We start from the raw sequence: 23256 nt of genomic DNA, 5'->3' as shown, positions 1-23256 counted from the left end.
GTTTATTTAAAGTGCTTCATTGTGCAATAAAGGAGAAAACATATATTATGTAAACCTATGACAATAATAAACATGTGGAACTATTATTTTCTCTTATTCTTTATGAAATAAGATAACATTATATGTCAGGAGTAGCTTTGTGACAGTTCCTGTCATAAACGGAAACTTGATTATGTGTTTGTAACAGCTATACATTAGCTACTGCAGTATATTAAAGTAGAAAATAATTGTCTAGTGTACAATACATTGTTTTGTACTGACCTCAAACACTGTTAGTAGAAAATACATAATTATGATATTTTAAAATATGCCAGAGTTAGTTAAGGTCGCCGACTTCAAATAAATTGGCAATTACAATCCAATCTACAATTAAGAATTCTTTCATATGAGGAAACTATCCAGTATGCTTACTGAATATTGATGGTTCTACTCCATATGTACTCGGGTTCCCGATCCTTGTAAGTGGACACCTGAGGTCATGTCCACCAATAAAGCTGGTAAGTGGCAGTATGACAAATACTGTGTTGATGTGACTTAAAATCAAAAGAAACAAAAATGTGTGATTTGTAAGCAATATTGTGATAAATCGGAGTAAATTTAGTAATATTTACACATAAAGCATTGATATGATTAAAGTTTCCAAATGAGCCAATTATCTATCAAGTACATGTAGTTTGCTTTTTATTTTCAATTTTTTAATAAGAACAAGATTCAACATACATGTATATGTCATTGTTTGCTTTTTACACAATATTTAATTACATTTTGCAAGTTCACCATGTATGATTTTTACAGAATGAATGGCTTGGTTATTATGTGGACAAGAACTGCAATGTTACAATGTTTGATGACCACTGGCGATCTGCATACTTGTTCAATACACACTGTTCATTGTGCCATCTGAAACACAACAAATTGTAACTGTTTCAATTTTGTCATCGTAAAGGATGTGAGGAGAAATGTTTACAATCAACTACTGTTTTGAATAAAATATTTGGTAATTATTGTATTAACCACAATCAGCTGAATGTGTGTAATTGTGTGTAATACATTCCTCATGCGTTTATCTTTTCAAAGCTTCGGGGATTTCAATATCAAAACACAAAATAAGAGTTACAAATAGCATAGAGACTGGTCATACTGTCCGGATGTAAAGGTTGGACTAATAACGCTGGTAGTAAGTGCTAATGTAGTAAATGCTAATGTAGCAAATGCTAATATAGTAAATGCTTATGTTGTAAATGATAATGTAGTAAATGCTTATGATGTACAGGCTTATGTAAAAAATGCCTAAGTAGCAAATGCTAATGTAGTACATGCTATTGTAGTAAATGCTAATTTAGGAAATGCTTATGTAGGAAATGCTAATGTAGTAAATGCTTATGTAGTAAATGCTAATGTAGTAAATGCTTATGTAGGAAATGCTTATGTATTAAATGCTTATGTAGTAAATGCTAATGTAGTATATGCTAAAGTAGTAAATGCTTATGTAGGAAATGCTAATGTAGTAAATGCTAATTTAGCAAATGCTAATGTTGTAAATGCTTATGTAATAAATGCTTATGTAGTAAATGGTTATGTAGTAAATGCTGATGTAGTAAATGCTAAAGAAGTAAATGCTAATGTAGTAAATGCTTATGTAGTAAATGCTAATGTAGTAAATGCTTATGTAGTAAATGCTAATGTAGTAAATGCTTATGTAGTAAATGCTTATGTAGTAAATGCTAATGTAGTAAATGCTTATGTAGTAAATGCTAATGTAGTAAATGCTTATGTAGTAAATTGTAATCACTATTGGCTCCAGCAGGTTAAAGGTTAACACATGAGCTGTTTAATTAAATAATGTAATTATTTTAAACATGATTTATTTCATCTTGGTTAAGATGAAAGTTTACAGCTTATTCAAACCTTCCAACAACAGGTGTAATTATGATAAAACAAAGTCATGACCCTTGTGAGACAACCACATATTATAAATGTACCATATTTTACAATAACAGTTCTACTTACAAGAGGATCTTAAGCGCTTGAATTTCACAACATAAACAATAAAAGCGATCATGCCAAGTGTTCCTATAGTACCGAATGTCAAACCCAGTATCAGCGTCACATTAGTTTTTGAACTGGTTGGATTTGCTAAAAAAAGAAAAAGCAGAAAATAAATATAGTATGAATTACATATATAACACATGGTAAGAAACATCCATTTAATTAAAACTAAGATTAGAATATAAACTATTACTATGAATAAAACTGCATTTGAAAAACTAATACGAGTAAGTATATATTATTATCATTCATAGATACAAGAATATTAAAACATATTATTTTTTCTCGAGATTTCATGTGCAAATACTGTATTTTGTCTTCCCAGATTTTGCAATTCTTGTTCAATAAAACTTAATTCTCAGTTACGTACAGGTAAAATTTTCAACGGATTAAGTTCTATAACGTATGGGGCAGACTTATTTTGGATAATTTCTTGAAGTAATGTGAAAAAGGGCATTCAATCATAATTTTGATGTAAATAACTCCATTATGTGTTCTCTTATGTTTGCAAAAAAAAATCGCTATCTGACAAAATATGCGGATATCTAAGGGTGAGGTTGGTTGGAGGGTTTGGGTAAAATATAGAAATATACTAGTACATTTAGTCCTGAAGGCAACAGATGGATCAGCCAGTGCAGAAATAAACGCATGCTCGTTCACGGCAACAACTGTCATGTTGTAACTTGTGTCACTTGACAGTTTATCTAGCACATATGTCCAGGTCTGGTTGATACCATGGTTTGTATAATTATTGTATACCTTGTCGGAAAACTAAAGAAAGACGAATACAATGTTCCTTATTGTATGTTATTCAAAATGTGAAAAAAATATACTGTTTTGGACTTTAATGGGACTTTAAGCTTATGTTTACCCATAGACACATGTTTATATACGTATACGTAAGTTTGAAATAAAAAAGATTAAATACTTAAAATTAGAATCCAGTCTAATAAGTTTGATCTAACTTGAATACATTGATTTGCAATCTCACTTGTTAATATTGGTTTTAAAGTCTTTCTTGAATTTACAGTAGAACTTCTATGAGTCGAACGTCGATTAGTCGATTGTCTATTGTTTTCAAATCTTACTTTCTTATATAGGATTTTAAATTTTAATGCTTGATTACATTGATTTCGACTTTACATGTTAAGTACACCTATTCTAATTGCTATTAATACAGCGTCAGAAACTTGTGTCAAAAAATCAATTACTTGGCGTTCTCAGGAATGTTGCGAGTTCGAATACCATCTTGTGCGAAATTATTATCAGATGCATAATAACTGATTTCAATTTCTTACTTGTATATATTGATTTCCATTCATACTTGTTTATTGATTTTTAGTATTAAAATACTTGTATATATTGATTTCCACTTTGACTTGTATATCTTACTTGTATACATTGATTTCTATTTTAACTTGTATATATTGATTTCAAGTCTTACTCGTATATATTGATTTCTATTTTAACTTGTATATATTGATTTCAAGTCTTACTTGTATACATTGATTTCTATTTTAACTTGTATATATTGATTTCAAGTCTTACTTGTATATATTGATTTCTATTTTAACTTGTATATATTGATTTCAAGTCTTACTTGTATACATTGATTTCTATTTTAACTTGTATATATTGATTTCAAGTCTTACTTGTATATATTGATTTCTATTTTAACTTGTATATATTGATTTCAAGTCTTACTTGTATACATTGATTTCTATTTTAACTTGTATATATTGATTTCAAGTCTTACTTGTATACATTGATTTCTATTTTAACTTGTATATATTGATTTCAAGTCTTACTTGTATATATTGATTTCTATTTTAACTTGTATATATTGATTTCAAGTCTTACTTGTATACATTGATTTCTATTTTAACTTGTATATATTGATTTCAAGTCTTACTTGTATACATTGATTTCTATTTTAACTTGTATATATTGATTTCAAGTCTTACTTGTATATTATTGATTTCTATTTTAACTTGTATATATTGATTTCAAGTCTTACTTGTATACATTGATTTCTATTTTAACTTGTATATATTGATTTCAAGTCTTACTTGTATACATTGATTTCTATTTTAACTTGTATATACTGATTTCAAGTCTTACTTGTATATATTGATTTCCAGACAGCTCCATAACAATAAAATGTTGTCTTGAACCCATGTCAAAACCGGAAGTCCACTGTAAAGTCACACTGTCTGAAGTGACGTCAGAGATCTGTAGTTGTGTGGGCGTTTCCGGTTTACCTTCAGATATAACATGTCAAAGTTTTATTGAAGAGAAACAACTAAAGATTTGATTTCTGTAGAAACAATTATCACAATTTAAGACGTCACATGTATGAATTGTAGCTTTATCAACAACGCATGATTCTTTAACTTTACTGTAATATAAGAATGAGAGTATAGAAAGATAAATCTCCTCAGTGATAACAGCCTTAAAGACATCACATGGACGACTATTTCTGAATTAGAACTTTCGTATCATTGTATCAATGTTCAATGTATCAATCATACATGTATATCGCTTACCGTCTGCTAGTATTTGATAGTGAGCGTAATTTGTTCCTATTGCATTCGACATTTTTAAAGTATAGTTCCCAAACAAAGGTACAGAAAACAAGGGAAATGTTAAGTTTGTATCATCTAGATCCGTGTCTTGTATTGTTATATTTGATATATCTGTGCCATCATCTTTAGACCACGTGTAAGTTGCATGAGGGTTTGCCTTTGCACTCATGTTTAATTGAACGGGTTCACCGACTGTACCTACAATAATGTAATTATATCCTCCAGTCAATGGTTTAGGAGCGCCTGAAATAAAAGATCAAATCGACATTGATGTTATTGTTTATTCAATAAATTGTTAAAACTATGCATTTTATCGTTGGACAAACTGACTCAAAAAAGTATAATGTGAGTAAAGGTCTTACACGAATATAACCTCTCTAAATTTCCTGAACAGAAAAATTTCATGGATATATTGATTGCAAATTTTCTTGGTCTTGGTAGTTAAGTAAGCCTCATTGAATTTACCACTCTGGACACAGTTCAGCCACTGCATCGTTCCTGGGCAGACTGTCAAGCAGTTTACCAGTATTAGTTGCTATCACATTCAAGGACCTGTAATTTTGTACACGCCAGAGCAGAAGTACAGTGCGAATGACCATAGATTGGATTTCATGATCAATAACAACGTTCGTAAGCTGCACCTTCCAGGAATCGAACCCGGGCTCCAACGCCTTACCTATAGAACTAACCGGATGGTGTTCTTTCGATCGGGAATGCACTACTGATATACCAGCGGTACCCAGAATACGCAGTAAAAAGATCTTTTGCGATTCCCGCCACCACATTGATCCAAATATCAATTTACTTTAGAAACAATCATATTGTGTTTTGTTGTTTGCTTTATTTTGTAAAAAGATGCCAATTGTAAAAATAATAACTTACAGTAAACTGTGATGTTATGTCCCCGTGTAACATTGACACCATAATTTAACATGTTTTTCCCGGTACATTCCCAGTAACCGGAATAGTCGCACGTGACCTCTGGCGAGACTTGGGTAGAATTGTTAGGCCCAATAGCGGACTTCATACCGTAGCCCTTTTCTCTGTTGAATATAGACCAGACTGGAGGAGGGTTGCCTTGGAAATCACAAATGATAGTGAACGTATCATCCTCGATCACTTCGTATGGTTCAACATTGAAATTCTTGATTTCTGCAGGATCTAAATGATATTTTAAAGGCACATTATGCATCAGAAAGGAAAAATCTTGAGAAAGATCAAACTGTAAAATAACGGTTTTAGAACTAGTCTCACCCGAAGAAACTTTCAAAGTAGTGCTGAATGTGAAATTACTTGTCAAAATGTAGCAAAATGTAAATAAAGTAGAATTTTGACTTCTTTACAAAATACAAAATCAGTATTATTGTTCATTTGCCAAAACAACAGAAGCCAAAGATGATTCAGGTTATAGGCCAGTGAGTTACTTTTTGGAACCTAATACGGAACACCAAAAAATAAAAAATATTTTGGGAAATAAAACATAAAGCATATCGGGGCATAATGGGCCTTATAACACAGTTTTGAAAACAAACCTGTAGCTTATATTGAATTATATCATTTTCACATAACCTTTAATATATAATGTATATATATTATATGTTATTTTGGTTTTGGAGTGATATATGTGGATATATTACCTGTTAAGATTTTATATCACCCGAGCCGTTAGGCGAGGGTGATATTTTATCTTGGCAGGTAATATATCCACATATATCACTCCAAAACCAAAATAATAATTTTATTACCCTTCCCGTGCCGAGTTAAGACGATTTTAAAATAAATAATTGCTACTTCAAATGAAACGTCGAAATAAGATTCCCTTTAGGATACCTCTTCACCATAACATGACGTCACAAATACATGACGTATTATCTTTCGAACATAACGGATGTAAACAAGAGAAAAGGAGTAGTCTGTTGAACGCACTTTTTTGGAATTAATATCAAGCTTTCACAAGGTCATATTTGTTTCCTATACTGACGAGAATATGTATCATTACTCTATTTTGGTAAATATTTATCACTTGACAGTTTAAAATTGCTTGTAAATTGGAATTTATATCGCGTAAAATCAAACCGTACGCGCATCGCACGGCGCATGTTGTTTACAACGTGGGGTACCCATCGGGGAAATTTAATGTGTATATTACCCGTCTGGCTCGGTAATATCAATTTCTTTCGGGTGATCAACATCCAATCAAAAAGGCGGAAAAAATCTGGAAGGGTAATAAATGATACTTTAAATAATGAGAATGTTTCATTGCTAAGCTAATACTGCTATTATTTATTTATAATAGTTGTTTATTGATTGGTTACAGTTCTTTACAGTTTAAAGAATGGCACGACTTCAATGGCTTTAAAGCTGAACTATCATTCGTTCTGACCATAAGTTATAGCGATTTAATGTTTTGTATAGAAGACAAATACCAGTTTGTTTATATTTTGCTACCTTTATTACAAACCATTTCACGTTCAACGTCGTTTCTTCATGGAATGCTTTACATCCATTATTATCATTATAAAATTGTAAAATACAGGTTTGCGTTGTTTTCAGAGGAAAATAGTACATGTACTTAACTAGAAGGCTTAATGCGTCTCTCATTTGAATGTTTTACTTACACTGGACATCTACATTGATGACTTGAACGATTTTGTCCTCTTCATAATCTCTGTCTTGAACCGAAAATGACGTATTTAATGTGTGACATAGATAATCTCCGGAATAATTCCTTTTTATGTTGAGAATTTCTAAACGTTTTCCTTTCCTCATAAAATAATGACTCGTATCGTTTTTGGTCCAGTAAACATCAACGTCCGGAGTTTGTATTGTAACGTTACATATAACCAGCAGGTTGTCACCTTCTAGAATCTTATAAGATCGAATCCCTGGTTGATTTGTTGCCGCTTGTTGAAAAAGAAAATAAGAATCAAATAATTAACCAAGTAATATCTTTATGTTGACTATTCTGATACGCTGTATCGTTTAAAGCTGCATTTTATATATACATGTACATGTATATAGAAAATAAATATATCGCCGTATGCCTAAAAACTAAATGTTCTACAATGCCATTAATCTTTAAACAGTATTGTTGTAAATCTGGTCAAATGAGGTAGCAGACATTTACGCTTATAGAACTTATTTTGGTCGTCTTGACAACAAAATAAGAATACGATTCGATATGAAACCCATGTTGTTAACAAATTGTAGCCATTTCTGTTTTTTTAATGAAATTTAGATTTACTAAATGCAGCTATATTGTGTAAAATCGTATTCCAACGAGACTACAAGGTAGATGTGAATACATTTCACATTTTCACAATCAATAAAATTTGGTACATTCCACAGGAATAGCACACACGCATGTCAATTTCCTGCAAGACGAGAATCTGAGATAAAGGTCGGATGGAACTATTTTTTCCGTAGGAATAGGGTCACTGCCGTGTCATTAATATGCTGTTACGACATCACTACTCCAACAAAACATTTTATGAGCAAGTGAGTATATAGCAATTTATGACTTTGTAATGTTTCCTTCCACTAACGTGTTGGAACGTTTTTATTGTTTTTAGTAATTTAATATGAATAATTTAAATGATGGAACACAATATCATTATCTGCTATATGTAGATATGTAATATCAGATCATGTAACTATCTCAAACGCTGTTCAGTACCTGGACGGTTTGATCTCGCACCTTACAAAATACAATAAACAAAGTCATTGTGCAGAGGCAAAGAATTTAACAAAATTATTGAAATTATTACTTAAGTTATTCATTTCATATTTGTTGGATAAGTGTATATTGAAATCTTATACAATTGAAATACGATTTAAATTATATCAATGGTATACTTTTGAATATTTTAGTCTATTGTGATGAACTCTTGAAGTCAATAGGTTTGAACCACCTACGTGCCAATACTTTTTTCATAAGAGGAAACATGTTCGTGACCCAAGAGGGGCTTGAACCAACCACCCCTATAGGTATAGAAACGTCATCAACTATATCTACCAATGACACGTACGAAACAAAATATATGGTTTTATGACAATGTCTTCCTTTTTGTTGACTAAACAAACACCTTACATATTTGCACTTCTTGGTTAGACGTTATTTAAGATGATTTATTTTATGCTTTTCGTTGGATTACTGATTTATGCGTGAAAATTATATTTGATAATTTCACAGTGAAAATTATCAAAATATAATTTCACACTTTTCAATGACGAAACTACTTTTTTAAGATTTTCCCCATGTGGTACCTCACTTTTATTTTTGCTGATAATTCTGACAATGTCAGGCTGTTTAAAGAAAAAGCAAAGCTGAAATTGATAAATAACTTAAATTTCAAAAGTAATAAAAGGAAGAAAACTTACTTCTATTCATTCAAATTCCAATCACCAAATTTCGTCTCTAATTTTTTTTGTTTCATTTTTACAGTCTGAAAAATACATTCCTTCCCCATGCAAAACTGCTCTTGATGACATTTGGGCATATTAAAGTATCCTACGAGCAATAACTGCCGTATGCTTTATGAAAAATTGAAAAGCAATGACAGCCATCACGCGAAGAATAAGTAAAACAACCCAGCGTTCCTGAGCAAGCTTCCAAGTTTTCCATTTTCCAAGCCCCTTTTTTGAATGTTTTCACATCCGTCAACACTTATTTTTTGTCTGTTACAATCCTGAAATAAGTTTTCTTTCTTTTAAAAAGGTGTATGACTAACAAATCCAAATTATATCCCTCTGAATCTTACACAATTATTTTCCTCCCATGAAATACACAACTTTAAAAAATGGCTGCCGCTTACATTTTACAAAGCCAGGTCTAATATAAAGTCGCAGTAAGTAACAGAAATATGGATGGATGGTTGGACTTTTTCTCCTACAAGAATTGTTTGTTTTTATTATTAAAAGAAGCGATCATTCATATTTTTTTAATAAAATGAATAAATATCACCGCCATTTAACGTTGATTGGCGGACTTATTTTTTCAGCTCAAGACTTCTTGTTTTAATGAGAAATTCCGACTAAATGGGGCTCTCAATTGGGGGAAACAGATTTTAATATTAACGTTAAAATTATGGAAATTTCGTTTTAACTTATTTTTAAGCATAAAATAAAAAGAAAATTTGTTTGTTTGTTGTGTAAGATGTAATTTTATTTCATCTTACACACAAACAAACAAATATCCTCTATGTATTCATTACTCCAATATGGGGCCTTTTTGCTATTTAAATGGACATATGACGTCACTTGCAAAAGTATTGCTCGAAACGTTCAAAATAGATATAATATTGATATCACTTGCAGCATTTATTTAAAGAAGTAGATGCTATTGAATGATTACGTGATAATGTATATAAATTGTAAGTATAAAATATATTTACCACTAGATATTAGCAGCGACAATACTGTGATGAAGATCGTAACAAATATTTTATTTACATTTAATTCCAGCATATTTGTAAAATACTCTCCCCACCATTTCTATTTTATCAATATAGATGAGGGTATGTTATCAGTTTCAAGATAAAGTTTGGTACTCAATAACAACGAATAAACAAGAGTAGCAAAGATAACTGGAAGGATAATGTACTAGTTTGTTATCACTTATCATAACGGTCTGTTATCACTTATCATAACTAAACAAAGTTTAGAAAATAGACCAGTTTAGGTGAGGAGTACCTATTGTTAGCACTTCTATTTGTAAAGACCAATAAAAGTTAAAAATTTTGAAAATAATTTAATATAAACACTGAAATACATTATATTTACAATGCATTGCAATAAGATATTTGACAAAAAAGGTCAATACAAAAGTTTTTATACCATTAATCAATCTCAATATATTTAATATACTGTTCGTTGGTGTTATCATGGACTTACAGGTTTGAATTACACAACCAATCATTCCGGGGTTAAACATGATTTCAGCCGTGCCATGACAAAACCAACATAATGGGTTTGCGACCAGCATGGATTCAGACCAGCCTGTGCATCCGCGCAGTCTGACCAGGATCCATGCTGTTCGCTGAACAACCCTATTACAAGTAGAGAAACTGATAGTGAACAGCATGGATCCTGATCAGACTGCGCGGATGCACAGGCTGGATGGATCCATGCTGGTCACAAACGCACTATGTTGGTTTTGTCGTGACGCAGCTCATTTATAGATGTTACTCGGGATTATGTTTTATGAATGATGAAATATAGAGATATTGTGAATAATGTAGGGCATGGATTTCTTACAGATTTTGAAAATTTGAGTACTTTATTATTATTATAATCATTATCATAATATTATAAACTTAATATTGAACAGTTCTCTCCCTTTTTATGCAAGATTTCATTTGAAAGAGCAGACAGACATTTAAATTTAGTTAATATTATTGCACAAGACATTGCATACAAAGCATAAACATCTATGTATCAATAGAAATTGTTCTATAAGTAAATGTATTTGCACATTTTAACATAGAGACGCGTGATAATTGCTGAGATATTAATGAGTCAGATCACTAATTGTTCTTGTTGTTGTTGTTGTTGTTGTTGTCGTCGGCGGCGGCGGCTAGCTTGTTTAATAAACACCTTCCTTCATGGTATCATCTGTAACATGAAATAATAACTGTCTAGATAACATCAGTTCTATAAAAGTGATATAATTATAACTGTCATAGATTACATTCGTCCTAAATAAAGTGTAATATAAACTAATAGGAATTGGTATTTTTTGAAAAACAATTAGATCTACTGAAATTTAATAGAACAAAAAGTTTTAATTAAAAGAAATACCGGATGTTAACAAGAACTTTTAGTTTATGGAATTAAGTACAGAAAATCAATTCAGTATACATTTTTATTTCAAATATAGTATAAAGACACAAACAAATATATTTTCGATTTTTGAAAGGACAAACATGAGTTTTAAGACGTTAAAATAATGTTTTCAGAACGTGTCTGATGCTTATCACCCAGAGAATGTAGGCCTGAATTGTTTTTCATTAAAGTAGCAAAATAAAAAAGTAGTATTGTTTCCTTCATACAAGGTGATAAATAATTACAAATGTACTTATTGCCAAAAAGCGACAGAAGCAAAATATGGTTTAGATAATTTGGAAATTATGTAACATTTTGGAAACTGTAACAGGACGCTAAAAAAGGGCTTTTGAGAATTTTGTTTAAAAAAGAATGTGGGGCATGAAAGGCCTTTAAAAATACACGTTCAGTATCAGCCGAAACATTTGTATTAAATTATAACTACATGTTCGTGTTTATATGACTTGTTTGTTAGCAACAATAAAGTTCTACTCACAAGACGTTTTCAAGCGCTTGAATTTCACAACATAAACAATAAAAGCGAGCATGCCGAGGGTTCCTATAGTACCAAATGTCAAACCCAGTATCAGCGTCACATTAGTTTTGTGTGGACTTCCTGAACAAATAAACACATTGAAAATGTTGTAACACTTACGTAATGATATATAAAATTACAAAGTATTGTAAAACAAAGTATATACATAAGATACTGTTTATAATATGTCGGTACGTATCAAAATATTTTTCTTTATTTCAAAATGTTTCCAAAAGTATGAACGTCGTAGCCAATTACGTCTCATGTCTCATGTCACCGGATCCTAAATGAGCCGCGCCACGACAAAACCAACATAATGGGTTTGCGACAAGCATGGATCCATTCCAGCCTGCGCATCCGCGCAGTCTGATCAGGATCCATGCTGTTCGCTTACCAACCCTATTACAAGTAGAGAAACTGATAGCGAACAGCATGGATCCTGATGCTGATGCGCAGGCTGGTCTGGATCCATGTTGGTCGCAAACGCACTATGTTGGTTTTGTCGTGACGCGGCTATATGTTTGATGATGTTTTCACAAATTTAATGTAAATATACAAAAAGCCAAAATTTCATATGATACCTATGCATTATTATCGTGATTCACAAAACTTAATAACGTGTACATTCTATTTACGTTTGATATAATTTGTCAATAAAGGTACAAACGTTTTGTTTTAAAAGCAACAGATGGTTCAGCCAATCCAGATCTAAATCCTCGATCATTCTCGGAAATAACGGTCAGGTTGTAGTTGGTGTCACTTGTCAATTTGTTGAGCACATATGTCCAGTTCTGGTTAATGCCATGATTTGTTGAATTGTCGTATATATAGTTGGAAAACTGGAAATAAAGTCAAACATTCAGGTCGTAAATGTCCCAGTATACGTTTTACAAAAACTATGAAGATATACATGTTACTAGTATACTGGGAAAGTTAATTAAAGGTACATACATTATGCCTCAGACGGAAATAAATATTTCATTTTTAAGAAAGAGAAAACATAAGTTTTATAACGTTTTAATAATGATTTTAGAACATGTAAGTTAAGTTCGTATCATCTGGAGAAAGGAGCGCTGAATGTGAAATTATTCTTCTTGAAACTATCAGCCAGATAGCCAGTGAGTAACTTTTTGGAAGCTATATAAGTACACAAAAATAGATAAATCTTTTGAGACATAGAAACAAAAGCATTTCTGGGGCATAATTGGCCTTAAATTAGTTTGTTATTGAATTACAGTTGCTTGCAAACAATAATACCAGTATTTTATTATATATTATTACATCCTTATAATATTCAGTATTGATTTTAATTAACAGATATACCAGTAGCCTTTATAGTTGTTCTCACTAAACCTTCAATATATATGAGCCGCGTCACGACAAAACCAACATAGTGCGTTTGCGACCAGCATGGATACAGACCAGCATGCGCATCCGCGCAGTCTGATCAGGATCCATGCTGTTCGCTATCAGTTATAGGTTTTGTAAGCGAACAGCATGGATCCTGATCAGACTGCGCGGATGCGCAGGCTGGTATGGATCCATGCTGGTCGCAAACTCATTATGTTGGTTTTGTCGTGACGCGGCTCATATATTAGTTTTATATATAAAAGATAATTTCAGTCTGATTGTATATACTCAGTACATGTATTGATTTCCATCTTAACATTCAAGTCTTACTCGTATGTATTGGTTTCCAGACAGCTTCATTATAATAAAATGTTGTCTTGAACCCATGTCAAAACCGGAAGTCCACTGCAGTGTCACACTGTCCGTCGTGACGTCAGATATCCTTAAATAAGTAGGGGTCTCCGGTTCACCTTCAAACATCAAACAGATGTAATATAGTTAATTCTAACACTATCGGATTTTTTTCTATATAGACAAAGAAGGCCCGAAGCGTGCATTATTCTACAACAATGCACTCGCCGTTCTTATTACCTCCCTGTGAATTTTCACATTGAGGGCGCCATTTTGTTTAAAAAATCTGATAAATAAAAACATTTTTTGTCGAATTTTGTTGTGAAAGCTATCTAGAATGAAAGAAAATGGTCTAACTAAGAAAATGAATCCGAACACCAATATCTTTAATTCAGTCGTTAACGCTGTACAGACGTTTAAAGTGTTGTTTACGTGACGTCACAATATAGCGCCAAACAGCACGTGCAAAACAATCAAATCAAGAACGCTATTTTAATGTCGCAAACAAGTTAAGTTTCCGTTTATTTCACTTTTAAAAAATTGTATTTCGCTTGAAAAATTATAGAATGAAATAAAATAAACAAACAAAGTTTTACCAACGTTTTCAAAATTTGTTTTTCTCAAAATGTTTCTACACACGGTAGGTTTATCGACACCTTTTTTCAACCAACCGGGACAGCCTTTAAAGAACGTTTCTATGGGAAACTCTGAGGCGAAAACAAATTAAACCACCAAACATAGAGTCCAACTTTATAATAATAATTATATTTTTTCTTGACGTGTTAGAATGGAAATAGATATTAATTCTTCGTGCATTATTGTATAATAATGCACGTTTTTCGTTCAAATGCTTTGTAATTAATCACTCAGGCCTATCGGCCTTCGTGATTATATTACTACGCATTTGAACTCAAACCGTGCATTATTCTACAACAATGCACTCAGAATTGATATCTATTTCCTAAACATAAGTTGTCAGTTATATACGTTATCTGTATAAATATATTCTGTATCTATATTTCAAAGCCATAGATTAAGAATTTTAAATATTTACCAACAATACATGATTTTTAAGAACAAAATTTGTATCATAAATTATTCTTTATCATAAATTAAATGTTTTTTATATTAGTGTTTCAGCACCTTCAGAAAGTCAAAAAATGGTCGACTTATAATACTGCACATTTGTAACAACGCTTTACATTTGCTAATCGAGACGTTTTATAGTTTTATTAACGGCTGCTGTCAATTTATGAAGAAATCTAACTTGTTTCTTTAAAAAATGAAGTTTGCTGTATTATGAATCGGTTTTAAAGATTCTTGACAGTTTATATGGCCATATATAAACGGTTGTTTACAATATAACCGTTTATATATGGCCATATAATCTGTTAACTAATAATATACATTGCTCTTAAGATATACTGGTGTAACATCGACTACGGACTATGATAAAAATTCAATAAATCTTAAAATTACGTGTCCATGTATCAAACATGATTGAAATAATGTGATAAAACCACTTACCGTCTGCTTGTATTTGGTAATGAGCGTAATTGGTTCCTATTCTATTCTCCATTTTTAAAGTATAGTTGCCAAAGTAAGGTACAGAGAACATAGGAAATGTTAAATTAGTTTGATCTAAGTCATCATCTTGTATTGTAGCATTTGAAATATCTGTCCCATCATCTTTAGACCACGTGTATGTTGCATGTGGGTTTGCTTTAGCATACATGTTTGATTGGACGGGGTCACCGACTTTCCCATATAGCTGATATTGATTCTTACCATACATCGGTTTAGGAGTGCCTATTACAAAATATATTTAACAACAATTTAGTTTTTTGTTTTATATATGTATTAATTATCATTGCATTTTACATATATAGATCTACATGTACATTTTTTGAAATTGATACAAAGTTTAAAGTGTTTTTTCCTAAGTCAGTAATTAACCCTTTATCATCGTAAGATCAAGAAATGAGTACGTGCCGCTTTTGCGACTCCGTAAAAATGAATTATTAAGGTGGCTGGCTTTTGTTTCTGATCATAATTATTGTGTTGAACTGTTGATAATGATACATATCTTAATATTTCTTTTGTCAATGTCTGTGGTCTTGTTTCAAAATTAGATAATCCAGATTTTATAGACTTTGTAAAAACATTTGATGTTTTTCATTTGCTGAAACTAAATTAGATGACTTTGACCAACCTTGTTTAGATGGTTATGTCTACTTTGGTAAAAACCGTAAAAAAAATTTAAGAATAAATCTGGGGGAGTTGGGTTTTTTGTTACAAATGAACTGTCTGATAATATTCAGGTTTTAGAACTAAGTACAGAAAATTGTCTTTGGTATAAGTATAATGATTCAAATTTAATATTTTCTGTCATCTACTTTCTACCTGAAGGGTCAGTGTATTCTAATATTGAAATTTTTGACAAGATTGAAAATAATATTGTTGATATTATAACTATGTATGGTGAAATCAGCTTTGTTTTGATGGGTGATTTTAATGCTAAAACAGGTTCACTTAAAGATTATATTGAATTTGATAAATACATATTGGATACAAACTTTGATGGTATTACTAGACAACAGCTGTCTGTTGTTAACCTGTTAAATAATGGTATTACATTGGATAGATCTTCCAAAGATAGTAGTAATGTAAACAATTTTGGTAACCGTTTGATTGACTTATGCAAGTCCATAAATTTATTGATAGCTAATGGTAGATGTGGTAGTGACCTTCATGTTGGTCGAACTACTTGTAAAAATACCAGTTTAGTTGATTATGTTTTACTTTCCCCATGTGTTTTTCAAAATATTGTTGATTTTGAAATTTGAGATTTTGACCCCATTTTATCGGATATTCATAATAGCATTTCTTTTTTGGATTAAGTTTGATTCTATTTTATGTTTAACACAAAATAGTTCATGTGTCACTGGTATTCATGACAGTGGTGCTACTGTTTAAAAAACCCATATGGGATAAAGCTGTGAATAATGTGTTTAAAAATAGTTTTGATTTAGACAGTGTTTCTGTATTACAAGTAGAACTCTCAGAATTGTTGACAAGTAAAACTTATTGTGATAATACTATTAATAACTTTACTGAGAAAGTTTCTCAACTATTATATAATGCTGCTGATAGCTGTCACTTGGTTATTGATGTGAAAAATAGGCCTACTGTACAAAAAAGTACTAAAAGACGTAAGAAATCACGTAGGAAATAGTGGTTTGATGATGATTGTGAAGTAGCAAGAAGAACATACTTGTCAGATAAGAAATATTATAGAAGAAATAAGACTGATACTAACTTCCAATCAATGGTGTCTAGTGGAAAATCTTATAAAAAGATGATAAACAAGAAAATTAAGTCTTATCAAGATAATATTAATAAACGGATACTTGGGTTAAAGTCGTCAGACCCAAAAGCTTTTTGGAATTTGTTAAATAGATACTGCACGGATAGCAGGGATACTGTTAATAATATTTCAAAAGAAGTCTTTTTTGAACATTTTGTTAAATTAAATGAATCTGATCTAGATATTGACAATTTAGATGATTTAGATCTTGAGAATATAAGTTGTAATAATAGCTTCTAAAATGCAGAAATAACTATTGAGGAAATTAAAAAAGTTGTAAAAAATTAAAAAATAATAAAAATTCTGTGTTTGATAATATATTAAATGAATATCTAAAAAATGTAAATAATGAATCTGTTTTAAATGTTATTTGTTTATTGTTTAATGTTATTTTGGATTCAGGTATTTTTCCTGATATTTGGAGTCAGGGTATTATTAATCCTATATATAAAAATAAGGGTGACAAATCTGATCCCAACAATTATAGAGGGATTACCATTTTAAGTTGTTTTGGCAAATTATTTACCAATATACTAAATAAGAGACTGAATGAGTATTTGGAATGCCACAATTTACTTAACGAAGAACAAGCTGGGTTCAGATCACAATATGGTACCACTGATCATATGTTTTCCTTAAAGATGTTAATTGATTATTATTTAAGTTGTAATAAAAAGCTTTACTGTGCATTTGTTGACTATAGGAAGGCATTTGATTCTGTTAATCGACTTCATTTATGGCACAAACTTTTGTCACATAATATTGATGGTAAGTGTCTTGGTATAATCCACAATATGTACAGTAAGGCTAAATCTTGTGTTAAAGTAAACTGTGAGTTGACTAGTTTCTTTAGTAGTTTTACCGGTGTACGTCAAGGTGAAAATCTTTCACCAATTTTGTTTTCTATATTTTTGAACGATTTGTCAGAATTTGTATCTAATAAATATACAGGACTTGTAAATATCTCTAACGCAACTCGGGAATGTCTTAGTGGCGATGTCATTGATGTTTATGTTAAATTGTTTCTTTTGTTATATGCTGATGATACAGTGCTTTTAGCAGAAAGCAAAACTGATTTGCAAGATGCCATAAATGCTATGAGTGAGTACTGTAATATATGGAATCTTGTTGTAAATGAAGCTTAGACTAAAGTAGTGGTTTTTAGTAAGTCAAAACCTAAGGATGACTTTGATTTCATGTACGATGGTAAAAAGCTTGATTTGGTAGATAACTTTACTTACCTTGGAGTACTTTTTAATTATAATGGTAAATTTTTGAAATCAAAGAAAATTCTTGTTGATATTGCTAGAAGAGCAATGTTTTCTGTGATCCAAAAGTCACGTAAATTATGTTTACCAATTTCTTTGCAACTACATTTATTTAACTCTATGGTTGTACCTATCCTTCTTTATGGAAGTGAAGTTTGGGGATTCGAACAAGTTCAAATTCTAGAAAATTTCAGTTGTATTTTTGTAAATTTATTTCGAATTTAAAAGCTTCTACACCTAATTGTATGGTTTATGGTGAGTTAGGCATATTCCCATTACAAGTGAAAGCAAGGGTTTTGTGTTTCTGGAGTAAAATTATAAATGCTAAGGAAAATAAGATATGTGAACTTCTTTATAAAACAATGTTGTCTTTGTCCTCTAGGAATATTGTTAATTCTAAATTGATAAATTTTGTGAAAGAAACACTTAGTAATCTTGGCATGTCAGAATATTTTCATTTACAGAAGGTAGATAATATTAATCACTTTAAAATATTGTGAAGCTTAGACTACAAGATCAATTTTCACAAGATTGGCATAGTACTATTGATACATCCTCTAAGTGTTTAATGTATCGTACATATAAAAATACTCATTGTTTTGAAAAATATCTAGATGTACTTCCTTTTGACATAGGCAAATATTTATGTAAATTTAGAACAATGAATCACCTATTACCAATCGAAAAAGGCAGACATTTGGCAATTGATCATAATAATAGGGTCTGTTCCTTATGTCCGTATCAAGCTATTGGTGATGAATTTCACTTCTTATTTGAATGTTCGTACTTTAATGACATAAGACGTAAATCTCTTCTTCCCAGGTTTTACATTCATCCCAATATTTTTAAACTTGACACATTAATGAATAGTTGTGATAAAAATATTCTACTAAAATTATCTTTATTTTGTAAAAACATTATATTAAAATTTAGATAACTCATACTTCTCATTCTCCGTTTCCATTTGTTACAATATAAAATACATGTTGTATTGAATTCAGTACTTGAAATGAACAATATGATCTTCTTTTTGTTTATTTAGCTAGTCATAATTGTATTTTTTATATTGTGATATTAGTGATTTTTGACTGTTATTTTTCTGTTTGTTTGTTGTTATAACCAGTTGCATATGATATGCCTTGGTTTAATAAAAACTTAAGCTGAAACTGATTTATACTATTTCGTGTAAAATTATCATGTCGGCGGGTAGGAATCTTCGCATCGGCGCCCTTTATGTCTGGTGTCGTCCTGTCTTCGCCTTTCGTATTTTGAGGCCTCGAAAGTCGAAGACACCATAAATTGGCCAATAATCGTGTTTTCTTTTTCTTTTTTTATTATTTTGAGGCAATACATGACGACTCGACACATTTAGGACCCCGATACGAAGATTTTTACCCGCCGACACAATAATTCTGCAAAAGAAGATCTCGTGTCGAAGGCGAAGACACGTAGCTTCATTACTTTATTTACTGAATGAAACCATCTCCGTGTTAAATAGTCAAAGGAAATATCACCGTATATATATGCTGATTTCATTACTTAATTTATTGGACACGTTAAACAAATTCTGCAATAAACCTAAACTCATTCAATATCCTCTATGTTACAAAACAACGACCGTAACCATGACTGATGTCTTTTTTATGATAGAAACTTAATTATTGAGCTACTTACAGTAGACGGTGACATTCTGTCCTCGTGTAACATTTACACCATAGTTTAACATGTTTTTCCCGGTACATTCCCAGTAACCGGAATAGTCACACGTGACCTTAGGCGAGACCAACGTCACATTGGCTTGTCCTGTAGCTGCCATCATACCGTACCCATTATCTCGGTTAAATATAGACCAGACTGGATTTGGGTTAGCGTGGAAACCACAAGATATAGTGAACGTCTGATTTTCTACCAATTCTACCGGTTCAAGAGAGAATCCATTGATTTCTCCAGGATCTAGTATTGAAATAAAAGTAACAACGTGTTGAAGGTTATTAAGGTTTCTTTAATATTTTAAAATTTGATTTTTTCTTGAGCAGATCGCTAAATAAAGCTTTAAATAAAGCTTTAATTTGTGAGAGGCGTTTTCAAACGCAAATATTCTAAATATAGCTAGATCTTTTGTAAATATTTTTAGATGATGTATTTGAAAATTTTAGATCATGTTTTATCAGAATGATTGCCATGTGATGTGTTTCATTATTGATGAACGGGCAGCTTGAATATTTCTTAAAGACTTTTTATCAAATAACTGACTTACATTGTACATCTACATTGACGACTTGGACGGTTTTATTTACATCCGTTTCGTTGTAGTCCTGGACCGGAAATGACGTATTCAATGCGTGACATATATAATTTCCAGAATATTCTCTCTGAATATTAAGGATTTCTAAACGTTTTCCTTGTTGTATAAAATGATTATTCGTTTGGTTTTTGGTCCAGTAAACATCAAGGTCCGGACTATCCGTTACATTACAGATTACCAGCAGGTTTTCTCCTTCTAAAATCGGATAGGATCGAATCTCTGATGCTGTAGCACCTTGTTGGAAATAAAAGCAAATAGATATGTTTTTGGTACCTGCTATTCATTAAACATTCTAGATACAGATAAGTGTCAGAAGAGACAACAGCATAAAGCTCACTTCATTGACTATGGTGAATATGTATGTACATTGTATATTCCGGAAAACTAATAACTTAAAAGTAAAAAAACAACAACAACATTTATTCCCTTTGCTAAGTAATTTAAAATGTAGGGTTAGGGTTAGGAAACCCTGATCGAGAAGTATGTGTACATGTTGAACATAAAACCTCAAACATGTACGTCAGGAATTCAACTACATTTTGTATATGGATCTGTTGTCTAAATCATTATGTTACTGGAGAGGTCATCAGACCTCTCCACAGTGTTCAGACTGATTGCTGACGGCATCCATTTCTGCGTATCTGATTCTCATTTACAGCTTAAAACCAATAGGAGCAGTCTACAAAATTTGCTTTGCGCATGCTTCGTTTCAAAATACGACTTAACTTAAACGAAAAATTAACATCGAAGTGAACGAATCGGTACAAAGAAAAATAGGAAAATATCTTTTACGTTACTTAGCGCTACGTGGATGTTTCATTCCGTTTTAATCTTTTTAAACTGTATAAATCGATTACAGTATTGTTTTCTGAATAGCATTTTACTATTTCATTTTCCGATAAATAATAACAGTGACGATAAATAGTAACAGTGAACATTGAGCTTCACTATTATATGACCGAGTGAACCATGTACCGAAATTTTGCTTCTCCCGGTATGACTAAGTAACGCTACGGGGATTTTTCGGCGCAAATGGCACAATTTGACACAAGTTTGATTTTCTTAAAATATTGTGGTTGCAGCTTTATATTCTGTTTATTCCAATTAAATGATATAAAATATTTTTTATGTAAATCCTGGACTTAAAATTGTTTGATTAACATACTTTATGCCCGTTTTGGGAAATGTAGAGGAAATGTTTCCATATACTTACCAAAATATTCACCGAAAATTTGCTTATTGAATTTTACAAGCAAATTTGATACTACTTTTAATATTCATATCATTTATTTTAATTTAGTTCCCTTTGTAGAAAGAAAAAGTATCCCTAATGCGCAAAGAAAAAGTCCATTTCTCCGGCATATAATCTTTCAAAACATAAAAACTTGAAGTGTAAAACAAACTTTCATTATGAAACTATATATTCAATTTATAAAATAAATTCTATTTTGTTAAATAATTGTAATAACCATTCATTGTGTCTTTTTTCCAAATATTTTCAAATTAAACAAATCTTCTACAGCAGCAAAAAGACCTCTCGCATGCTTCTTTTTTAACAAACTTCTTTTTGAAGCAAACTTGTTTAAAACAATAAGCTGTTGTTCAAAATGCCGACAAGGACATAAAGGACGGGGTGTTCTGCTGTATTTTCTTATTTATATTACGAATTTAAGACAAATAAGATGATAAGATATGATAGAATGATGATAAGATATGATAGAATGACGTTTGTTTTATGATTTAAATAACTAATTTTCATTTACATGTATATTGTAATGTTCCCTTTTTTTGATGAGATCGTATTTCGAAAATGTAATATTTGTTCTAAAAATGTTAATATAAAATATAACTGTTAATTGTAATGAACTTTCTGTTAGCAATATATTTGTTATATAAATACAATCATAATGGAACCTGACCTATTATTATACAAAGCGATGTTTCAAAAAGAAAATACGGTAACTGAGAAGTTCATGTAAAATCAAGTAGACATAGGCGGAAATATTACAAAACAGTTCACTCAAAACTGAAACGAGTATAATATAAGGCTGTTGAGATATTTGAATGTTGCCCAGACATGTTATATATATTAATACATGTATATGATTATATGAACAAACGAGAAAATATATCAGCAGTGAATCATTGTAAATTTAAAATATATATTTACCAGCTGATGTTGACATCATCGACATCAGGATAAAGATCATTATACATATTTTGTATACATTTAATTCCAACATATTTGTTTCTGCAAGTGTTCTATTCTATATCAACATTTTAATATAGTACATATACAGTATGTACTATCATTATCAGATCTGGGGTTCATCATGTTTATTTATAAAAGGGGTGATAATTCATGTTGATACATATTATAACTTATCGTAACTAAACAAACAAATATGTCACAAGGTTTATATAGAACAGGACACTGAATATTGCTGTGTCGTGACATATTTTACTTGAACCTCTTTATTTAAGCAAAAAACGGAAACAATAATATTTCCATGAGCATGTTAAACATATGAAAGCAATGTCAGTCAGCCGGTGGGGGCGTCCGTGGCCGAGTGGTTACGGTCAAACCACATGTCTCTCACCACAGTCTGAGTCCGGCGAGGGAA

At 31.2% G+C, this 23256-nt stretch overlaps 2 protein-coding genes across 2 annotated transcripts; both read right to left on the bottom strand.

Moving 5' to 3' along the window:
- Positions 1-290: 290 nt before the first annotated feature.
- LOC132753633 (nephrin-like) lies at positions 291-10198 on the bottom strand. The gene is made up of 8 exons (XM_060744129.1): positions 10028-10198; positions 7253-7537; positions 5517-5795; positions 4596-4877; positions 4171-4310; positions 2649-2820; positions 2011-2136; positions 291-900 (listed from the first exon to the last, which is right to left on the bottom strand). Exons 1-8 carry the CDS (start codon positions 10098-10100, stop codon positions 875-877), a joined length of 1383 nt encoding a protein of 460 aa, XP_060600112.1. The 5' UTR covers positions 10101-10198; the 3' UTR covers positions 291-874.
- Positions 10199-10368: 170 nt separating this feature from the next.
- LOC132753643 (hemicentin-2-like) lies at positions 10369-22966 on the bottom strand. The gene is made up of 8 exons (XM_060744139.1): positions 22803-22966; positions 20585-20866; positions 20002-20280; positions 15220-15501; positions 13672-13811; positions 12659-12830; positions 11953-12072; positions 10369-11246 (listed from the first exon to the last, which is right to left on the bottom strand). Exons 1-8 carry the CDS (start codon positions 22873-22875, stop codon positions 11218-11220), a joined length of 1377 nt encoding a protein of 458 aa, XP_060600122.1. The 5' UTR covers positions 22876-22966; the 3' UTR covers positions 10369-11217.
- Positions 22967-23256: the final 290 nt, after the last annotated feature.

Source organism: Ruditapes philippinarum, unplaced genomic scaffold (assembly GCF_026571515.1).
Source record: "Ruditapes philippinarum isolate M1 unplaced genomic scaffold, ASM2657151v2 ctg1119_1_1_1_1, whole genome shotgun sequence".
Taxonomy (NCBI): Eukaryota; Metazoa; Mollusca; class Bivalvia; order Venerida; family Veneridae; genus Ruditapes; species Ruditapes philippinarum.
Note: the sequence above shows the minus strand (reverse complement) of the source record. Positions and strands in the feature narration are given on the sequence as shown.

What these genes read in the sequence shown, in the direction of transcription:
- LOC132753633 (XM_060744129.1), bottom strand. Translation starts at nt 10,100, where the DNA reads ATGCTGGAATTAAATGTAAATAAAATATTTGTTACGATCTTCATCACA. An exon ending in CATCAATGTAGATGTCCAGT is followed by an intron (nt 5,796 to 7,252) that starts GTAAGTAAAACA and finishes AATATCATTTAG; the next exon opens with ATCCTGCAGAAATCAAGAAT. An exon ending in CAAGCGCTTAAGATCCTCTT is followed by an intron (nt 901 to 2,010) that starts GTAAGTAGAACT and finishes GTTGTGTTTCAG; the next exon opens with ATGGCACAATGAACAGTGTG.
- LOC132753643 (XM_060744139.1), bottom strand. Translation starts at nt 22,875, where the DNA reads ATGTTGGAATTAAATGTATACAAAATATGTATAATGATCTTTATCCTG. An exon ending in CTGGAAACCAATACATACGA is followed by an intron (nt 12,831 to 13,671) that starts GTAAGACTTGAA and finishes CTTTATTTCCAG; the next exon opens with TTTTCCAACTATATATACGA. An exon ending in CAAGCGCTTGAAAACGTCTT is followed by an intron (nt 11,247 to 11,952) that starts GTGAGTAGAACT and finishes TTCATGTTACAG; the next exon opens with ATGATACCATGAAGGAAGGT.